At 46.1% G+C, this 18,522-nt stretch overlaps 1 protein-coding gene across 17 annotated transcripts in view; it reads left to right on the forward strand.

The window, feature by feature from the left end:
- KTN1 (kinectin 1) overlaps positions 1-16,593 on the forward strand; it is a 73,349-nt gene extending 56,756 nt beyond the window's left edge. For 6 of the 17 annotated variants that reach the window (XM_072339103.1, XM_072339097.1, XM_072339098.1 and 3 more), the window contains 12 exons: positions 424-510; positions 2,430-2,519; positions 3,420-3,500; positions 4,211-4,300; positions 4,388-4,480; positions 5,511-5,582; positions 6,089-6,172; positions 6,371-6,454; positions 8,901-8,984; positions 10,401-10,493; positions 15,177-15,300; positions 16,042-16,593. In XM_072339103.1, the coding sequence (XP_072195204.1) occupies positions 424-510; positions 2,430-2,519; positions 3,420-3,500; positions 4,211-4,300; positions 4,388-4,480; positions 5,511-5,582; positions 6,089-6,172; positions 6,371-6,454; positions 8,901-8,984; positions 10,401-10,493; positions 15,177-15,300; positions 16,042-16,046 (987 nt within the window). In that variant the 3' untranslated portion in view covers positions 16,047-16,593. The remainder of the gene's footprint in view (positions 1-423; positions 511-2,429; positions 2,520-3,419; positions 3,501-4,210; positions 4,301-4,387; positions 4,481-5,510; positions 5,583-6,088; positions 6,173-6,370; positions 6,455-8,900; positions 8,985-10,400; positions 10,494-15,176; positions 15,301-16,041) is intronic. The other 11 variants (XM_072339104.1, XM_072339108.1, XM_072339110.1 and 8 more) reach the window with 3 other exon arrangements.
- Positions 16,594-18,522: the final 1,929 nt, after the last annotated feature.

The following is an 18,522-nucleotide window of genomic DNA, read 5'->3' on the forward strand; positions in this document are numbered from 1 at the left end:
GGGTCCATGCTGGGTTCTGCACTGCAACATGCCTAACACTCTGTTGTGTAATCTGTGGTTTGGTGTCTGTGTTCCTCACTACTTTTGGAAGCTTCCCTCTTTCTTCTTACAAGTGCAGTCAAAGTGTGGGGTTGCCAGCATTGCAGTGCTGTCCTCTGCAGTCCTGTAGGGCTGGGGATGATCAGTTTCTGGATATGGGGCACGTTGGGCAGAAATTGGCATTTTTTTCCCCATTTTCCTTCGATCTCTTGGAAAATGACACGTGTTTTTGCTAGCGTATGTCATCTTACCCAGCAAAATCATGCAGGAACCAAGCATTTAAATGCAAGTGGTGGAATGTAATGCAGAATATATCTCTGAAGTAAAAGTGGAAACGGTTTCAATATTGGCTGAACTGAAATGATTCTTTCTAAAAATGATTAGGACCTTCGGGAGAAAAACTGGGAAGCCATGGAGGCATTGGCATCAACTGAAAAATTGCTGCAGGACAAAGTGAACAAGACTGCCAAGGTTGTAATGTTAACTGCTAGAAACGATGCGTTAAGCCAGAAGCAGATCTGCAGCTGGTGTTTTTTTTGTTTCGTTTTGTTTTTGTTTTTTAAAGTGGAATGGAGGCATTTAACTTTTACTGCAATTCAAGTATAGTCTGTTCTGAGTGATCATTCATACGCTCTCACCTCCGCTTCTTCCTCCTCTCATCTTCAGGTTTCTTCTGTTTATTTTTCTCCTTAATTTGTGGGCATGCTGACCTGTGATTTGTTTGCATAATTGTTAGAGCTGTTGTGAATGGCTCGGTGAGGAGCTCCAGAACAAAGCCAGGCTGGGCAGTGGCCTGCTTTCATCAACAGGGTTTCCTCTGTGCTTCAATACATCGATTGGCCCCACGTAGAATTAGAACCAGATGATTCTTTATAAACTTGGGCACTACTCAGGAAAACTGTGTTGCTGTAGCTGTGAATTTCCTCCTTGAAACTGTTTGTAGCTTGACGGAGCCTGTCAGAGCCCATCCTTAACCTAACACAGGGTCTGAATTGCCCCCAGAAGGAGCTTGCATTTGTGATGAGCCTGACTTGCTGCTAATTGTCACCATGCAGAACTAAAAATATAAAAGAGAAACAACAACAAAAGAATGCATTCAAATAACCTGAAACAGCTACAAAAGTCAGGTGGCCAGAAGCAGCTGAGCTCTGGTTCAGGGCTGCCCATCTGCATCCTGGAGGTGTCACTACTCCCTCCTTTGCTCCTTTGCTCAAAGAACTTACGTACCTGCTTTTGCTGTGTGCTCATGCCTGCTTGCTTTCTTGTGCAGTCTGAAGCCTCCATTGAGCAGCCACGTGATACTTTTGGGTGTTTTCTAAATTGCAGAGAACTAATGCACCCAGCACAACTTCACAACCTGTTGTGTCTGCTGTCTGTTTCTGTCTCTGGATCCCAACCTACTAATGCCGCTGGTCTCTTGCAGCAAAAGAACTCAGAGCAGTAACAGTGATGTCAAAGGAAAAGAAAAATCAAATGCTAACCAGAGACATTTACTAGAAGCTGCCTTTGTGCAGGGATGGGCTTCTGCATTTAACCTTCAGTGGGAGCCCGATGAGGAGCAGTGTCTGGTTAAATAAACCCATCTGCCGCAGGCACTGTGAGCAAACATCCCATGGCTGGGCACTTCTCATGGTAGATACATTGTGAAGGAGTGATGGATCTGTGATACCCTGTGCATGTTTGTTTTCAGTTTGCAAAGCAAAAAAAGCTGAAGGTTTTCACACAGCTCTAATAATTATTTCCCATTTCACCCAAATTGGGGAAGGAGGGCATAGGGTCCTCTTGTGATGTGCTTGAAAGTAATACTTCAATGATTCTATCTTCTGAGTTGAAGGGACCTTTAAAGATTATCTGGTCCAATCTCCCTGCAATCAACAGGGAACAGTCTTGCTTTCTTGGCCTGGTTCAAATGTGCATTAACACAAAGTTTACTTCTGACTTTAACGCTCTCTTATGAGATGATGTTAATTGACAGTGATTTTTTTTCCCCCCCCTCTTAAAATTGTTTGAAAAACACATGGGGTTTGTAAACCTTGACTGGCCAAACCTCTTGGTTTTGAGATCACTCAACGTGAGTGGAAGTGTTGGTGTGATCTATGGAACCGGTCACTCAGCACAGTGTAGTCTGTGTTGTGTTGTGAATGGTGGTGTAAATTGGTGCCAACTGGCTGGGCTGGAGGAGACCTTTAAGAAAACAAAACCTTAAAAGCACGAAGAAACGTGAAGGCCAAATTTTGAAGCAGTTTACTGCCAATTGTAGAGACTACAGAGCCTTCCTCACTGAAAGCCACCTTTCTGGGTTAAACAAGTTACTTTGTGTGTAGGAAATGCTATCGCCACCCCAGAGGAGTGTGTTGCCCTATTTCACGTGAGCTCTTTTCTTGGTTTAGGAGAAGCAGCAGCACGTGGAAGCTGCCGAGGTGGAGACACGAGAACTGCTCCAGAAGCTGTTTCCTAACGTTACGCTTCCTGCCAATGTGGTAAGAGAAGTGGGGCTCAGTGCCCCGCTGGGAACTGGGGTTCCACTGCCTTGGTGGTTTGCAATGTGTCCCTGCAGTCTTCTCTCCCAAGGGTTCTCCAGTGGGAAGCAATTGCTTTCTTCTTGTGAGATCTGTGCTTGGTAGCAGCAGAGAGGCAAAGCTCGACTATCTCAAGAACAACATTAATCTTTTTTATCCTTTCTTTTTCCTTTTAATCTCCCTGACATCTCTTTCGCCTGCCTGTGCTACCCCTATATGAGTGTTCTTAGTGTCCTGATGGTGGTCGTTCATAACAAGACTTAAGTCTTTAAAATGACTTTCTTTAAGATTATCGATAAAGGATCCTACCTGCTGAGATCCCCAGAATTACACGGCAAATGGCTGCAGCAACAACAACAAATTCCTTAGGTCTTGAAATATTTATCAAAGAGCCCTGACAGTTGCAGGGAGACCTTTGTGACCCCACTGTATTTCAGTACTTGCAAGTCCCCGTGAGCTGTGTCTGTCATAACCCTATGCTCCTGAAGTGCTGTCTGTTGACTATGGGCTACTTGTGGTAGAGTCAGAATGGCTTGAGTTGAAAGGGACCCTTAAAGGCTATCTGGTCCCACTCCCCTGCAGTGAGCACGGTGCCTACAGCTGCATCAGGTGCTCAGAGCCCATCCAGCCTGAGCTTCGGTGCCTGCAAAAGCAGCAACATCAAAACAACTTTTTCCTTATATCCAGTCTGAATCTCCCCTCAAACCTCTTTGTGCAGGATGAATAACCAACGTCAGGCTGTTGGTCAGCCTGTGGGAAATGGGGAACTGCAATGCTGTACCATAATCCTGCAGTTGGAGGACAGATGTCCTCTAGGTGACTTTACTGAGGTTGCTCTAACTTGAATGTATTTCCCAACAGAGCCATAGCGAATGGATATGTGGATTTGAAAAGATGGCTAAAGAGTATTTGAGAGGGACTTCAGGATCTGAAGATATCAAGGTAAGCACAGACACTTTCCTTGTGCATGGCATAGTGTATTTACTGGTACAAATCTTGCAGATCTGTGAAGTTCAAGCAGGTGATAAGAGAATTTTTTTTAGAGCTCTTGGCAATGCGTATATTGGAAATACAGGTGCGTGATTGAAAAGGACCTTGTGGAGTTGTGAAAGCACTAGTTGAAATTCCTGGTTCCTTTTTCAAGGAGCTGGTTTGGTTTTGGGCAAGTAGGGTTACTGCAGTGCCTTCTGTAAAGGTTGAGATTGTGTTGGTGAATGTTGTAAATAGCTGTTTATGAGTGTGGACAGTGATAGGGCAAGAGGGAATGGTTTGAAACTGAGACAGGGGAGGTTTAGGTTGGATCTTAGGAGGAAGTTTTTCCCCCAGAGGGTGGTGACGCACTGGAACAGGTTGCCCAAGGAGGCTGTGGATGCCCCATCCCTGCAGGCATTCAAGGCCAGGCTGGATGTGGCTCTGGGCAGCCTGGGCTGCTGGTTGGTGACCCTGCACACAGCAGGGGGTTGGGACTGGATGAGCACTGTGGGCCTTTGCAACACAGGCCATTCTGTGATTCAGTCTGATTCTACTGGCATCCTTGCATGGGGTAGAAAGTCAGACTGTCCAATATCGAATGCTATTTGAAGTAAGGTAGTTAGTAGAACTCAAACTATCAGCTGAAATGTGACTTCAGGTCGCCTTTCCTCCTTTGACAGGTTATGGAGCAGAAGTTGAAGGAGGCTGAGGAGTTGCACATACTGTTGCAACTGGAGTGTGAGAAATACAAATCAGTTCTGGCGGAGACGGTAAGCGGGATGCCTGCTCCTTATGTCCTGTGATGCTGTTAACCTGCCTTTCTTCTGCTGAAAGCTTTCAAACCACGCTCTTTCTAGGAGGGGATTTTACAGAGGCTACAGAGGAGCGTGGAAGAGGAAGAAAGCAAGTGGAAGATAAAAGTTGAAGAATCACAGAAGGAACTCAAACAGGTATGTCTGAAGATCTGCTTTTTATTATAGTCAGGCAGCTTCTGCTTGAAGCAGCAAAGGGTGTTTGAGAGCCGCAGAGACTGTGTAGCACAGCCCTGGCTGCATGGTTTGTTCTGTGTGACCAGGGATGAGAAAGGTGAAGTCTGCCATTAAAATGATAGGATAGAAGTGTATGTGTCCCATTAGAGTGCCCAGGAATGTGCATTTTCTTATCCTGACAACTCTAACTGTGTTTCTGTTAGATGCCTGTTGTTTTCCAAGTCCGTTTGCAAACAGATGCAGATTCTTGGTGCTAAGGTTTGAGTATCATATAATGATAAGCAAGATGTTTTTGTTTTGTTTCTTTGAAGCACTTAATCCATTCTGGTCAACTAATTACACTTGAGATTGCCTGCAAAGCTTGCCATTTTAGGAAAGCTCTGTTGCTCGCACGAGTAGCAAGAAGAAAGCCTTTATGTTTCTTTCCTTATCTAGAGTCAAAGTAGGTCAAACTGTGTTATGTTTTTTTTTCCTTTGCAAGAAAGTGTTTCTTAAAAGTATTTCTGTTTAGCAAATGTAGTGTGAGCCTGAAGCATACATAGAGATAATTTATAAACCTCTTGTTTGGGGGGCTTACAAAAGGCTGTCAGATCTTGAGCTGTAGAAGTGCCACCATCTGCTGCGCTTATACAGGCCTTAGCAAGGCTAAATATGCTGGGTTTAGCTGTATATAACTTGTGAATGGAGACTGCCCTCCCTGTTAGGTGACTGGGAAAGGTATTTCCCTTACTGGGACTAATGGACAACCGGCTTAGTCCTTACACTCCAAATCTTTTGGGCATCTGGGCTGTAAATATGCATTGCAATTTCTCACGCTGGAAGAAAGCAGAAGCGTTATAATGGAGGCTCAGTTACTGGAGTGAGCATCTGCTTTGATTCAGCTACTGATTTTCATCATCCCCAGTATTTCTAAATGATAGAAGCAGGTTTGTGTGTATATGGAGAGTTTGTCTTAGGGCAGCACAACTAAACGATGCGTTTATCTCTGCAGATGCGCTCTTCAGTCGCCTCTTTGGAGCACGAGGTAGAGAGGTTAAAAGAAGAGATCAAAGAAGTTGAAACTGTACGTGCAGGTGTTTTTTCTCTTTGAAGCTTTTCGTTACTCCAAACATAATTTAATCCCGTGCTGTAAATCTGAACATCGTGGGATTTCTCTCCTGCAAGCATCTCGTGTTGTAGTTAAATCCAAACCTTTTGGCAAATGCTTTTAAGAAGCAGAGGTGCAGAGTTCTAGAGACTGTTCTGTTGTTACTTCAGTACTCATCTGCTGGATTGAGTCTCTGGAAAGTGGGGCCCTTTCCTTGGGAGAGCAAGCAGTTTGCCAACAAGCAGCTGTACCAAAGTAATCTTGGGTTTGATTCCTTTTCTTGTTTTATGATCACTTTATTTTCCTTTATCTTTTTGAAGTCTAGTGGTTTAAATCTGTGCCAGGCAGTCACTGGGTTTGAAATGCTCTCTAAATGTCATGGAGTGCTTGATATGAATTTGGAGCTAATAATAAATTAAGAAAATGATGCTGCAGGGAAGACATTGAAAACATTTGTTTTAACTCTGTTTTTCTGTTTCTAGCTTAAAAAAGAGAGAGAACATTTGGAAAGTGAACTAGAAAAGGCAGAAATAGAGCGATCTACTTATGTTTCAGAAGTCAGAGAGGTAAACATGATTGACCAAACTGTCCTTTTTCCTTTGTTTGGTTAGCACTTGGCTGGCAGACTAATCTAATGCTTAGCCCCTGCGGCTGAGGAGTTTGTATGCTTGTGGCTTTAGGGTAGAGCGACACACTAATAATGAGCGGAAGAAAAGTGGGCGTCCTAAAAGAGACAAATCCTAAAACTCTAAACTTCATTTCAGCTCAAAGATCTGTTGACTGAGTTGCAGAAAAAACTTGATGATTCATATTCTGAAGCAGTAAGACAGAATGAAGAGTTAAATTTGGTAAGAAGCTTGTTCTCCGCTGGGCACGATGTAGGCTCCCAGCATTACTTATGAAGCGGAGACTTTATTCCAAGTCCTGTCTGTTCTGCTAACCTCTTCAGCTTGATATTTTTGTCCATTGCGGTCATTTGTGTAGTCTGACTTCTACAATTTGTCTCTTTCTCTGCTCCTAACAACAGCATGTCTGGTTCTTAAGACTTTCCAAAGTCTTTAAGACTTTGATACCCGGGCCTTCTTGAGAATCAGTGCTTTATAGTGTAGATATATGCAGATATAACATCCTTGGAGCAACAGATGTGCTCTCATCACTTCAATTTGAGGATTATTCTCTGGTTGTTTTTTTCTCCAAAGCTTTTGAGGATGCACCTGTGATATCCATGCTCTGACTGGGCAGAGGCTTTTCCATCCTTCTCTGTACATACACAGATGGATCCAAAGCAATGTTGAATTAACTCTGAGTATCCAGCCATTCTGCAGCTGGCGTTCTGATGTGGCTGAATAACTCTTCTGGCTTGTGGCTTACACCACGTGCAGCATGCTTGGCTAGAAGCACTATCCAGCCAATAATGCTCCTGTTGCAGGTTTTCTCAAGAAGCAGTTGGATTACCCGAGGCCAGACCTATAGACCCAAAGATGCATGGTTTTCCAATCGGAGTCCTTTTCATCTGTTTCAGTGTCTATTTTTCCTTCCTGTGCTTGTCTGAACGGCGCTTTCTTTGTGCTTTTGAGCCAGGATCAAGAGAAAGGTTGTTTCTGCCGCCGTGTCTTCAGTGGGTTTTGGAGTAGTTGATAACCTGTCATAGAAGCATATTGTAGAATGGCTGAGGTTGGAAGAGACCCTAAAGATCACTGAGCCCCAGCCCCTGCCGTGGGCTGGGTGTCTTCCAGCAGCTCAGGGCTCCATCCATGGCCTTGGGCACCTCCACAGATGGGGCTAAAATAGTCAATTGAAAAAAAAAACAACAAATAAAATCACAAACTGCTGGAGTTTAATCGCACGCTCGGCAAGTCGAGTACAGCACTCATTAGCATCCCGCCTCAGCAACCAACGCCTCCTGTTTTGAAAGCAAGGGAAATGGGAATTGAATGCATATCTTCAAGTTAATCAGTAAACGCCAACCTCTTGAATCTAAGAGGCAACAATCTATTATGTTCTGTAACAACAGAAGCTTAAAAAGCTGAGCTCCCTGCTAGGGCAGCTTGACTCGGCAGTGTGATGATGCTGTGCTTGTTGGAGGAGGTAGTAAACAAGTACCTGTGTGCAAATGGCTCAGGAGTGGCATCCAGTGCATAGGAGGGCTTTTTCTCCCCCTCTTTAATTTGTTTTTGGCAGTGGGCAGAAGGCTGAGCAATAGGAAACGATGGGATTTTGTAATGTTTCCCACTTATTCGTGGGTTGAGTGTGGAGAGAAGCAGGCACCATTGCAGAGCGCTTCCCCAAAATGGGGAAACCAGCATCCGCTGGTACATGTGCTCCTAAGGGGGGAAGAGAAAGCCCTCTGTGCATGAGACAAATGTGTTGCAGAGATTTGGAAGGAAGGAGAATGTGGCTCTCTGCGTAGCCCATTGTTCAGTGCTTTAATCCCCTTCTGGCTCCCAAGAAGATTGACGGCAGGAATAGTGGACGTTTAGCACAGTGTGCTTCAGAGTCACAAATCCTACAAAATTGCCACTCCAGCTTCTTATTAGTTTTCCTATTCGAGGCTCCGGCCTTAAGTGCTGCGGCTGGTTCTGTGTGTGCTGCCTTGAAGAGCAATCGAAATATCCTTTTCAAAGGAAAAAAGGAGTTTATTTCCTTCCTCTGGAAGGCTGTGTTTTAAGGGCAGGCAATGCAAAGTATTCATCCCTCTTGACGGAAATAGTTCCACTTTTTGGACTGAATCTAAACACAATCGACAACATAATATATCCTTGCCAGTGATTCATTCCCCGATCTGACATTAGCAGACTGATTAAGTCAGCAGAGTTGTAACAAGTGGTGCTTTATTAAGATGACAAGCAGAGGGCTTTTTAATTTATTCAGCAGTGAAGTGACTGTTTAGCCTGAATTAGGAAGATGACAGTCTGCATTTTGGGATGGTTGCTGTGGATTGAGTTGAAGCTGAGACTGGCTTGTGATAGGAGTGCTAGAGAGGCTTACATACATCCAGTCTTACTAATGGTCTTACTGGCAGTATAGTTGAGACCGCTTGTAGTTAATCTGATTCCAACCGCGTCTTTTCTTCTGTAGTTTCCATTCTTGACGCTTATCTTTACAGATGGACTCTCTCTTCCTTGACTGTCCTTGTAAACCTCACCATCCATGTTCACTAACCCAGCGTGCTCAATAATCGTTAGTAATCTTACTCCTGTTGCAGTCAGTGTGCACTAGGGCAAGCTAGGGGAAAGACAGATTGCATCTGTTCGTATGTGAGGGAAACTGATTTTCTTTGTTACTGTTTTGCAGCTGAAAACGAAGTTAAGTGAAACACTGTCAAAACTCAAAGTTGATCAAAATGAGAGGCAGAAGGTAGCTGGTGACTTGCCCAAGGTAAGCAGAGACCCTTCACAGTTACAGATGTAGGTATTACTGAAGCCCTCTCAATCTGTAGTTTTACAGTGCTGGAAAATGTGGTGTTTCCAGCTGCCTGTTTGCTGGTGTGTTACTGCACTCACTGCTTTCCCAGATGGCTGAGGCTGTGGGTATAAGAGCTTGTGCAAGATACCTGTGGGTCTTTTGAAATGGTAAAAGTGCAACAAGCTGCTTTGTTTCGTTACCTGACTTGAAAGTGTCTCTTGTCCATGATAGTTTTATGCCAACAGGTGATTTGAGGCTGACAAGTAATTCTTTACTTTAAGAAACGCAGCCTAATAAAACCCCATCTCACAGCCCTACACCCACATCACAGCCTGAAGCTCTTAAATCCAGGCTCAAATGGTGGTGGTTACAAGTTGGCTCACAAGCCATCTGCCCATTTGCACGTGGTTACAGATTGGCTGTAGCCCAGGAGACTGCAAATCTTTCAAGTGAGTTCAACACAAGCTCGATGAGACAAGCAGGTGGGTTACCTCTGCTTTTCTGTGTTGGTTGCTCTTACAAGATGGATTGGAGTGGAAAATCTTTAAGCATGTGAGGTCTCAGTGCTGTCTGTCACCCCAGGAAGGAACCTCTCATGGGAGAACTGATAAATGGAGAGAGACAGGAATAGCCTGTGCAGTAGCTGAGGTCAAGCTCTAGGCTCTACAACACTTTGTTCCTTCTGTGATACTGTCTTCTCAGCCACAAGTACAAGATGAAACTGGGAAGGAGTGCACAAGCTTTAAATGAAGGTTTTTAGTACTGTGGGGATAACAGCAGTGCTTACAGGCATCTTCTACAGCTTTCCTGCCTCTTGAGGTACCCCAAGACCTGTTAGTGCTGGACCAATGGGGTTGACAGAGTCACTAAAGCACTGTCAGGAGATGGGAAGACTAAGGAGATGTGCTATGATAAAGTGCTTAGAGCATTTTGCTTGGGACAGTTACGCTGGATGTGAGCACATGAAGGGAGCTCTGCTGATGCCTGTGGTTTGTGGTGTACTCAGTATAAATACAGATCAGCAGCCAGGCTTCTGGAGACCTTCCTGTGCAGCTATTCTTGCATGAAATGAACAAAAATATATGCAGGTTTTTTTTTTAACATAGTAACTTGATGTAAGACTATTAGAGTTTCCCCCATAGAATTGCTTTAAAATGCAGGCAAGCTGACACGCGACGTACTGATTGTAAGGAGACATGTCAATCTTGGCAAATGTGTTGGTCCCCTGAGCAAATCTGGCATAAAACACATTTCCTGCTCAACAGTGATTTCCTGTGTCTCTAATGCTGCTCCTGGAGAGATTGGAGGGGAGGGGGGGTGGTGTTTTAGTTCTCAGCCTTTGCTCATTGTTGCCTCCTTTATTCTGTTCTGTTTCCCCCCACCCTGCAGGCCCAGGAGTCCTTGGCATCTCTTGAGAGAGAAATTGGAAAAGTTGTTGGGGATGCCAACGTTATTGAGAACAGCGACGGTCGCACAGAGTCGGTGAGTGTTTCTCTTGAGACCATGCCCAGAGCAGCACAAATCTCGTGCACAGTGTCAGATTTGGGAAGTTAGGTGCAGCTTTTGGCATGATTTTGATGGGGAAATTAAGGCTTGATGAAACTTCCTTTCTTGCAGCTTGTCACAGTAGCCTCACAGAGCTGTTTGCAAGGGATACTGATGTCTTCCTTTCTAAGCATTGGGTGTTGCACTGTTGTCTGGGTTGTGACCTCACTTTGCAAAGATGAAGGGGAAAGATTCTGGACATGAGGTCTGGGCTTCCAAGGGCTGTTGGTGTGAGCAAAAATGGAAAGAGAAGTTCCCCAAACTTGTCCCTTCAGGAAGAGACACCATAAGTGTATCTGCTGATTACTGAATAAGCTTAAAATATTGGCTGTTGGATTGGCTTGAGGTAATACCAAAGGAAGAGGGCGGTCTTGAGTGTCCAGGGAAAATCTCTTGCCAGAACCTTGAGCCTTTTGGTTCTCTGCAGCTCTGGGCAGGAGCCTGCTATTAGCCACAGGTAAGTGCCTAAATGCAACTCCAGCTGGCCCAGGCTCCTGAGAATTCATGCCAACCTTGGCGTGGTCCTGCAGCAAGATTGAGCTAGTCTTTGTCAGTAAGCAACCAACTCAAGTGCTACTTTGTGCTGTGAGTATGGAACTCTCCAGACTGAAGATGTCTTTAGGTCCTCTGGTAATTGGATTGCAGTTGCAAGATCTGGAATTGAAAGACTCTAAAGTGGCTTTTCTTTATGTTCATGGGTAATTGCCTGGGCCTGTGGGGTAGGTACTGTTTGCATGGAAGATTGCTGAACTGTTTCTGCAGCTGGTACTCCAGAGAGCTGGACCTCACCACTAGTACAGGTGCCTGTTGTCATAACAAGGCTTCCCCATCTCTGGAAACAAAAGCTTTCCCATCAGCTTCAAAATGGCTTCAGAAGAGCTTTCCCAATAGGCAGCTGGGATGAGTAAAGCAGATGTCTTCCCAGCACGTTTTACACAGCTAAATGGTGTTGGGTGAAGCTCATTACCCATAGAGTGGTAGGAAATGCTGTCATTTGAGGAGGAGAGGAGCACTTTCTGGTAGGACAAATAATTTATATCGACTCCTTTTAGCCACTGTCTCTCAGTCGAGACAGGAAGCTAGGAGTCCTCTAGGGAGTACCATATTAAAGCCTTTGCAGTCATTAGCAGGAAAGAGATGGCTTTTTTCTGAGTGGTCGTTCATGGATGGCGATCGACCCACGTGTTGTGGGCTTCCCACCTCAGGGTCAGAGCTGCAGCTGGGCTTGGGAAACCACTGATGTCCCAGCCTTATGAGCTGCTTTCCTGGAAGGGATGTTAGGTCTGCTGAGCTTTCTCCTGTGCTGACAGCAGAAGGCTGGATGGTGACAACTGGGTGTTCCATACCCCTGTCTGCAGCAGGATGGAGAACAGCAGCCCTCAAGTCGGTGACAAACTGCTTGCTTTCTGCTACGCCATTCTGACCTTCCTTTGGGCTTAATACCAAGGGTTGCCCAATTTGCTGAAGAGACAAGTGCAGGGCTTGGTGCAGGGCTAACTATACAAGCTGACCACCAGGACCATCCCTTGTCCTGCCTGTTCCCCCTCTAGCAGAGCTCAGAGTGTTGATGCTGTCAGCCGTGGTGTTTCATGGCTGGTAATGCTGGCCTTTAGCTGGTCTTTAGATGTTCCCTGCTATGGCCAAGCTCTGTTTGTTTGGGCTTATATCACTTCATCCCTGCAGAACCCCTCTGCTTTATGTATTGCTCTACTGTGGCTGTGTGGGAGCCTTGTGGGGCCCTTTCCAGTTTTCCTGTAGAATATCTGTTGCTTTATTCTTAAGAGCGTGGAAAAAACAGTCCTAATAAACCTGTAATTAAGCCTTCGTTAGTATATAACAAAGAAAAGTTAATTGTGTGAACAGCGCTGTGAACAGGTAGCCATTGGTGGAGGCTGAAATTAGAGCATTATCTCCTTCCTTGTGCCTATTTTTGCTGCTGCCTTTTCTTTTTTGCAGAACAAAAAACCAAAGCTGTCTCCCCAGAAGCCTCAAACCCCAGCTTAAAATAGCTGTTAGATTAAAAAGGAAAGTCTTCCAGCCACTTCCACCTAGCAACAGGGACTTTTTTTTGTAAGGAAGGACCTGAAAACACACGCTCACAAATGAGCATATTTGTTCCTTCTGGGTACTGGAACCAACCCACAAAATTGAGTAGTGCTGCTTGCACGAACCCTCAGACACATTCTGTGTGTTTTCGTTAGACTCCTTTTCTTTCTATTTAAAAATAGACCATTTGGGTTTTCTAATTAGCTTGCTTCCTTGTCACTTATGGGACTAGATGATGACTAAAGGCTGCCTTTCAGTATGCTTTAAGGAAGTCGTTTATATTCAGCAGCTCTCTTAGGCAGTAAACTTATTTTGAGGATTATATGCAATCTAATGGGCTTTCTTCCCTGAATCTGTGTGAAACACTTCATCCTTGAAAAGGGAGAATGCCGTACACATGGAGCACAACAGGCATGAATCTGTCAGCTCAGTGCCTGTCAGAAGGGGCATCTGATTGTGGACGTACCCAAGAGGGCATAGAATCATTAAGGCTCCTCTGGCCATCCCTCTGTCTCCCTACTTCCCCACATCCCCAAAGGTGCTCTACCCCAAGTCATAGGGCCAAGGTGCAGCACCAGCCCCATGGTGCTGTGTGTGCCTGTGTTGAGTCCAAACCCATTGGAAGCTGGTCAGGATTTGACTACATGAAAGCTGTGAGGGTATGTCTGCAATTCATTGGTAAGGAAGGCTGGGCTGGATGGGGCCCTGGGCAGCTTGATTTGATGGGGGACAATGGCCCATGGTGGTAAGGGCTGGGGGTGGGAAGGGTGCTTTAGCTTCTCTTCTGACCCCAAAATTCTGTGATTCTATGCTTAGCAAAGCTACAGAATAGAAGGGAGGAGAAGGCAAATGTAGGTGAGAGGAGCAATGAGGTGAGCTAGGGGGAAACAAAAGGCTCCTGCATTGCTTCTGCTTGTGGTGGTTCCTACGCTGACGTGTGTGCATTCCCATTCCCAGTGCTGCTGGTCAGTGCCATGGTTAATTCATTAGCTGATATGCTAATTGCACTTGCCTCTCCTCTTTAATCAATCCTTAAGAGATTGCTGTGTGAATTCTCGGCCTTGACGGAGCTGCATTTCTACTTTAGTAAGGGTAAAATGGGTTAAAGCTACTGTACAACCGATTGCCAGTGGGTTTTAGTGTAGAAAAATGTTTACCGGTTGCACGCAAGCAAAGAGCTCTGCAATATATTGCTTTGTTCTCTTGCCTGAGCCCAGAGTAGTTTCTGTAATGGTGCAGGTGGTTGAGTTTGATTTACTGCCCTCTCTGCCTTACAGCAAGTCTAGCCACGTTGCGAGCCAAATGGGAGCTGGGAAAGTGGCCCTCTCTGAACTTGCTCTAATTTCCCTTAAACCCCAGGGAGAGATTTGCAGCAGCATTATGCATCGGTCTCGTTCTGTTAGTGGAGCTGCTTTCAGCTGGAGCTGAGTTGGCTGATGCTGAGCGCTCGTGGACGCTCCTGTGTTCATGTTGGGAATTGGGTGCCGTTGTAGCGCTGGCACCGAGGCAGGTTTGCTTATTTTTAGCTGATGAATTGCAAAGGGAAGCTCTCCTGCAGGTCTGTCTGCAGGTCTGTGTCGGGAGCTGCATAAGGAGCAGTTTGGATGCGGAGTTCTTTGTGCCTCTCTGAAGGAGGCAATCAATAAAGGTAATCAAACAGGGATTATATCGCCGTTAGCGCAGCACACCTGACTTGGGGAGGAGGGCAGGCAGGAGGGGAAGAGTCCACTTTGGAGCTGCGGTAGTTCCCTGTTAATATTGAGCTGTTGAACTCCTTTTAAAAAAGAAAAGTGGGGAAAAAAGAGCAAACTGGGTGTTTTCATTGCAGGGCAGCTGTGTCACAGTGTGCCCAGCAGTGCTGGTGCAGGGGATGAAGGGTTGGATGTCCGTCCAGATGTCCCCAAAAGATTTCTCTGGGCTGCTGGCTGGAGCTCAGTTACTAAATAGTGCTGAGGACATGATCCCATGGAGGGCAGCAGACCAGAAAATGAAAGGCTTCAGTGGCTTTTAAGGCTTTGAGTTCCTTGAAAAAAGCCACAGGACAAAAGGCCACAACCCGAGGGTGCCATTCAGCTGTTCTCTTCTGCTGACCTCAGCTCGTGGTGCACGGAAATCACCAACGAGCCACCATCCCTCTCCCACCCCGTCAGACAAACCCTTGATGGTCCTGCAGCCTCGTTCCTCCAGCAGCAGGCTCAGAAACCATCCTACAGAATGACTGTGGTTCATAGTGAGGCTTACAGGGTGATGGCAGCAGCTTGGCAGGGCTGTCTGGGTCTGGCTTAGCAGCACAGCTCCTGGAAGCTGGAAGCACATGTGAACCCTCTGGAGCCAGGGGGCAGCGATGCTGTGTGCAGGTGATTCCTTGGACTGGGAAATGGCTTCTTGACTTTGAACAATGTTCCCTTTAAATGTGGCTGTAACCCTCTGACTTACAGAAATTGTTCCCATCTGTGCGAGGAGCTGTAATTTTATACAGGGGAGCTAATTCTAGACTTTCTTGGTAATTAGATTGTAAATGAGTTTTTAATGATTTTCTTTCTTTTTTTTTTTTTTCCTTCTTTCTTCTTCCAGGAATTGACTGATAAAAGGCTAAATGTGGCAGTGAATCTTAACCAGGATGTAGGTCATCTCAAGAAGCTGCTCGTGTCAGTAAGCCAAATGCTGTCAAAGGGACGAGAACATTACCAGCTAGTAGGTGCGTGTGCAGGGCTGGGGTGCTGCCCTGTGGTGGTGGTGGGACTTGGTTTGGGTCTGATGAGGCAGCTGTTAAAACCTGAAGCTTCCCATCTGGATGCATCACAGCTGGATGTGGCTCTGGGCAGCCTGGGCTGCTGGTTGGTGACCCTGCACACAGCAGGGGGTTGGAACTGGATGAGCACTGTGGGCCTTTGCAACACAGGCCATTCTGTGATCTCTCTTCCTGTGCTCTCAGACATATGGTCTGAGTTTTGGTAGCCCTGTGTGAGGCCGGGAGTTGGGCTTGATCCTTATGGATCTCTTCCAACTTGAGATATTCTACATTCTGCACTGCATTAAAAACTGTTGGTAGGTACCAGGTTTCTCCCTCTCTGGGGCCAGATTTCACTCAGCTGGGACTAAGCTCACATCCATGACCCTCTCAGTTTGGTCACAGAGCTCTTTATCCCTTGCAGTGTTTTGTTCTCACTGTGCCTTATTTCCTTCTTCCCTGTTACGAGAGCCAAGTGTCTGCACTTGAAGTATCTGTACTTATAAGCTCTGATTGCTTTGGGCTTGGGGATGTACTCTGGCCTTCCCTGAGTTAGCAGCAGTGGTGTGCTGTTGTCACAGGGATATGAATACCTAAAGCATCAGCCTGCTATGAACTCTTGGTCCAGTTACAGACATACCAACAGGGCTGAGGCCAACGTGTTGGGAACTGCTGGGCTCACGTAGTGTCGTGTCTTTCTCTTTGCAGAATGAAGTGACGGGGGAATCACTGATCTGAGGATAGCAGAAGGCATTGTATTATATTTTGCCAAATTAAAGCCTTATTTATGTTTTCACCCTTTCTACTTCGTCAGAGACACTGAACAGAGTTTTGTCTTTTCTAATCCTTGTTAGACTACTGATTTAAAGGAGAAAAAAAACCAACCAACCCGACTCTGTAGACACCTCCAGAGTTTAGTTTTATAATAACAAGAAAAGCTGTTTGGATAATTAGAGCTTTACATTCCTGGAGAGACAGTATAAACACGTAACCTTCCGTCTTCTTTCGCTCAGTAAAAACTTGTTCAGAAACCTCCGATTGTGGCAAAGTCACCAATGGGATATAACGTTTTAATACTGATGTTGTACACTGTTTTACTTCAGTACAGTTTTGGGATTAGCTGCCTCTGACTTCAACCTCAAGTAAACACTCCTTTATTATGGTTATATATTTTTTTTGTTCTTTATTATTATTTTTTTGTTGCTAATGTAATCAGTTTTTGTAATGGTGTCAGCGAATAAAGGGATGCTATTATCTGTGCTGTTTCTGTCCTCGCTGTTGGATTCAGTGGGCTCAGGTGAGGTTGCTGCCTCTGTTTCCTTCCACACGGGACTCTGCGTGGGTCGGATATTGGAAGCAAGGCAGTAAAACAGAATGGGGGCAAAGTCAAAGAACTGTAGAGTTATTATGGTTTAAACTGTTCCCTTTGAGCTTTCCACGCTGTTACCTTCATGGGTTTTGGTTCTAATGTTTTGTTCTTTTTGGGACTTAGATGACCAGATGGGAGAACAAGAAGCTCCACTGCTGCACCACCCAGGAAACCAGGGGAGTCTCTAACGAGTCCTGACAGAGCTGTGAAATAGCTCAGAGAAAGGCAAGAAAAGTTAAACCTGTGCTTCTGTGCAAAGGTTGCCTTTCACCGCAGTTAAGTAAACCAGCGTTGCTTAGATGTGTTATGTCACCGAGTGCGACTTGGGCTGTTTGTAGGTTCTTTGAAGCACTGAACCATTCTATTGCCAGGGTCATTCCTTATGCCTGGATCTGAGGGAAACACAAGCCCTGGAAGGTCTCCAGGTTCTGGTCAGGTGCTGATCCTTCAGCAGGCAGCTGGAGGCCTGGTTTTATGGGTAGGCAGCAGCTGAATGACAGAACCACACGATGGTTTGGGTTGGAAGGGCCCTTAAAGCCCAGCCCATCCCAACTCCTGCCGTGGGCTGGATGCCACCCAGCAGACTAGGCTGCCCAGATGCAGCATCCAAAAGAGTGAGGGCGATGTGGGAGCACATTCTTCAGGCCCTTGAACTTCTCTGCTGGGTTAAGCTGCACAGCTCGGTTTCAAAGGGGTGAGAACTGCAGCGTCATTCCCTTTCCTCTTGGCACAAAATCCTCCCTGGAAAGGACGTGCCATTTATTTATTGTAATAAATTTCAGCTCGGGTTTTCTGCTTTGCTTCAGGAGATGTTCCAGGGTGTTAAAGGCAGCTGCAATAGGCTGGCTGAGCAAACCCCAATTCCCAGAGTACTGGGGTAGCCCTGGGGATGCTTTCATCTCGGTGTCCTCCCCAGTCCTTGAGTGCTGCAGCTGCTGGCAGCTGTCTCTCCAATCTGGGAGGTGATTTGGTCACTAGGAAAGCCGTGCCCTGGGCATCTGCTATAATAAAACACAAGGGCTTAAAAATCAATTGGGGGGAGCTCTGCCATCACTGCCAAGTCTCCCAGCTGCAGCCCCGAGCCCTCAGCCCGCGCTAGAGGGAGACAATGGCTGATGGATGCTGAGCTGGAGAAGGGCCAGCCCTGGGATGCTGGGATGCCAGCGATGGGTTTTTAATTGCAATTTGCTCCCGGAGAAGCCGCGTGCATCACGGTGCTGTGAGCTTCCCAACTTCAAGGAGGGTTTCTTAATCGACCTCTGCAAAGCAGGAAGGAGAAAGGCAGGGAAAGGCCCTCAGTGTGTCCCCAATGCAGCTCCGGGAGCCGCGCATCCTCATAGTCCCCCAATGTGACCCCCCCCCCCTTCCTCTGCTCATCTTCCTGGAGCTGCTGCTGGCTTTTCTTGGCCCATGACTCACTCAGCTATTTGTTACTGTGATTAAAAATAAAGACATTTCATGTAGCTTTCATTCGCCCTCAAATGATTTTTGCCGTTCAAGCAGTTTGGGGCTTGGTGCTGCTGTGTTTTCTCCCCAGGGCTGTTGGTGCTCTGGGCCACCCCGGTCCCATGTCTCCCTTTTGCTCAGTGCTTTTTTACTGCATCGGGCTTTGTTTTTAAAGGAGAAGCCAGCTGAGAGCAATAGTAAATGGAAAATGGCTCTGCCAGAAGGGCCGAGCCAGCCCAGCCCTTCCAAAGAATGCAATGCCTGTGTTTTGGTTGGAAGAGGATGAAAAAAACTCATCGTTCTTTTGTTTTTGTTCTCCTCTTTCCCATCCGATGCTCATCCTAGGCAAGAACTCAGAGCATCTCCCATCCACG

This window comes from Excalfactoria chinensis, chromosome 5 (assembly GCF_039878825.1).
Source record: "Excalfactoria chinensis isolate bCotChi1 chromosome 5, bCotChi1.hap2, whole genome shotgun sequence".
NCBI classification, from domain to species: domain Eukaryota; kingdom Metazoa; phylum Chordata; class Aves; order Galliformes; family Phasianidae; genus Excalfactoria; species Excalfactoria chinensis.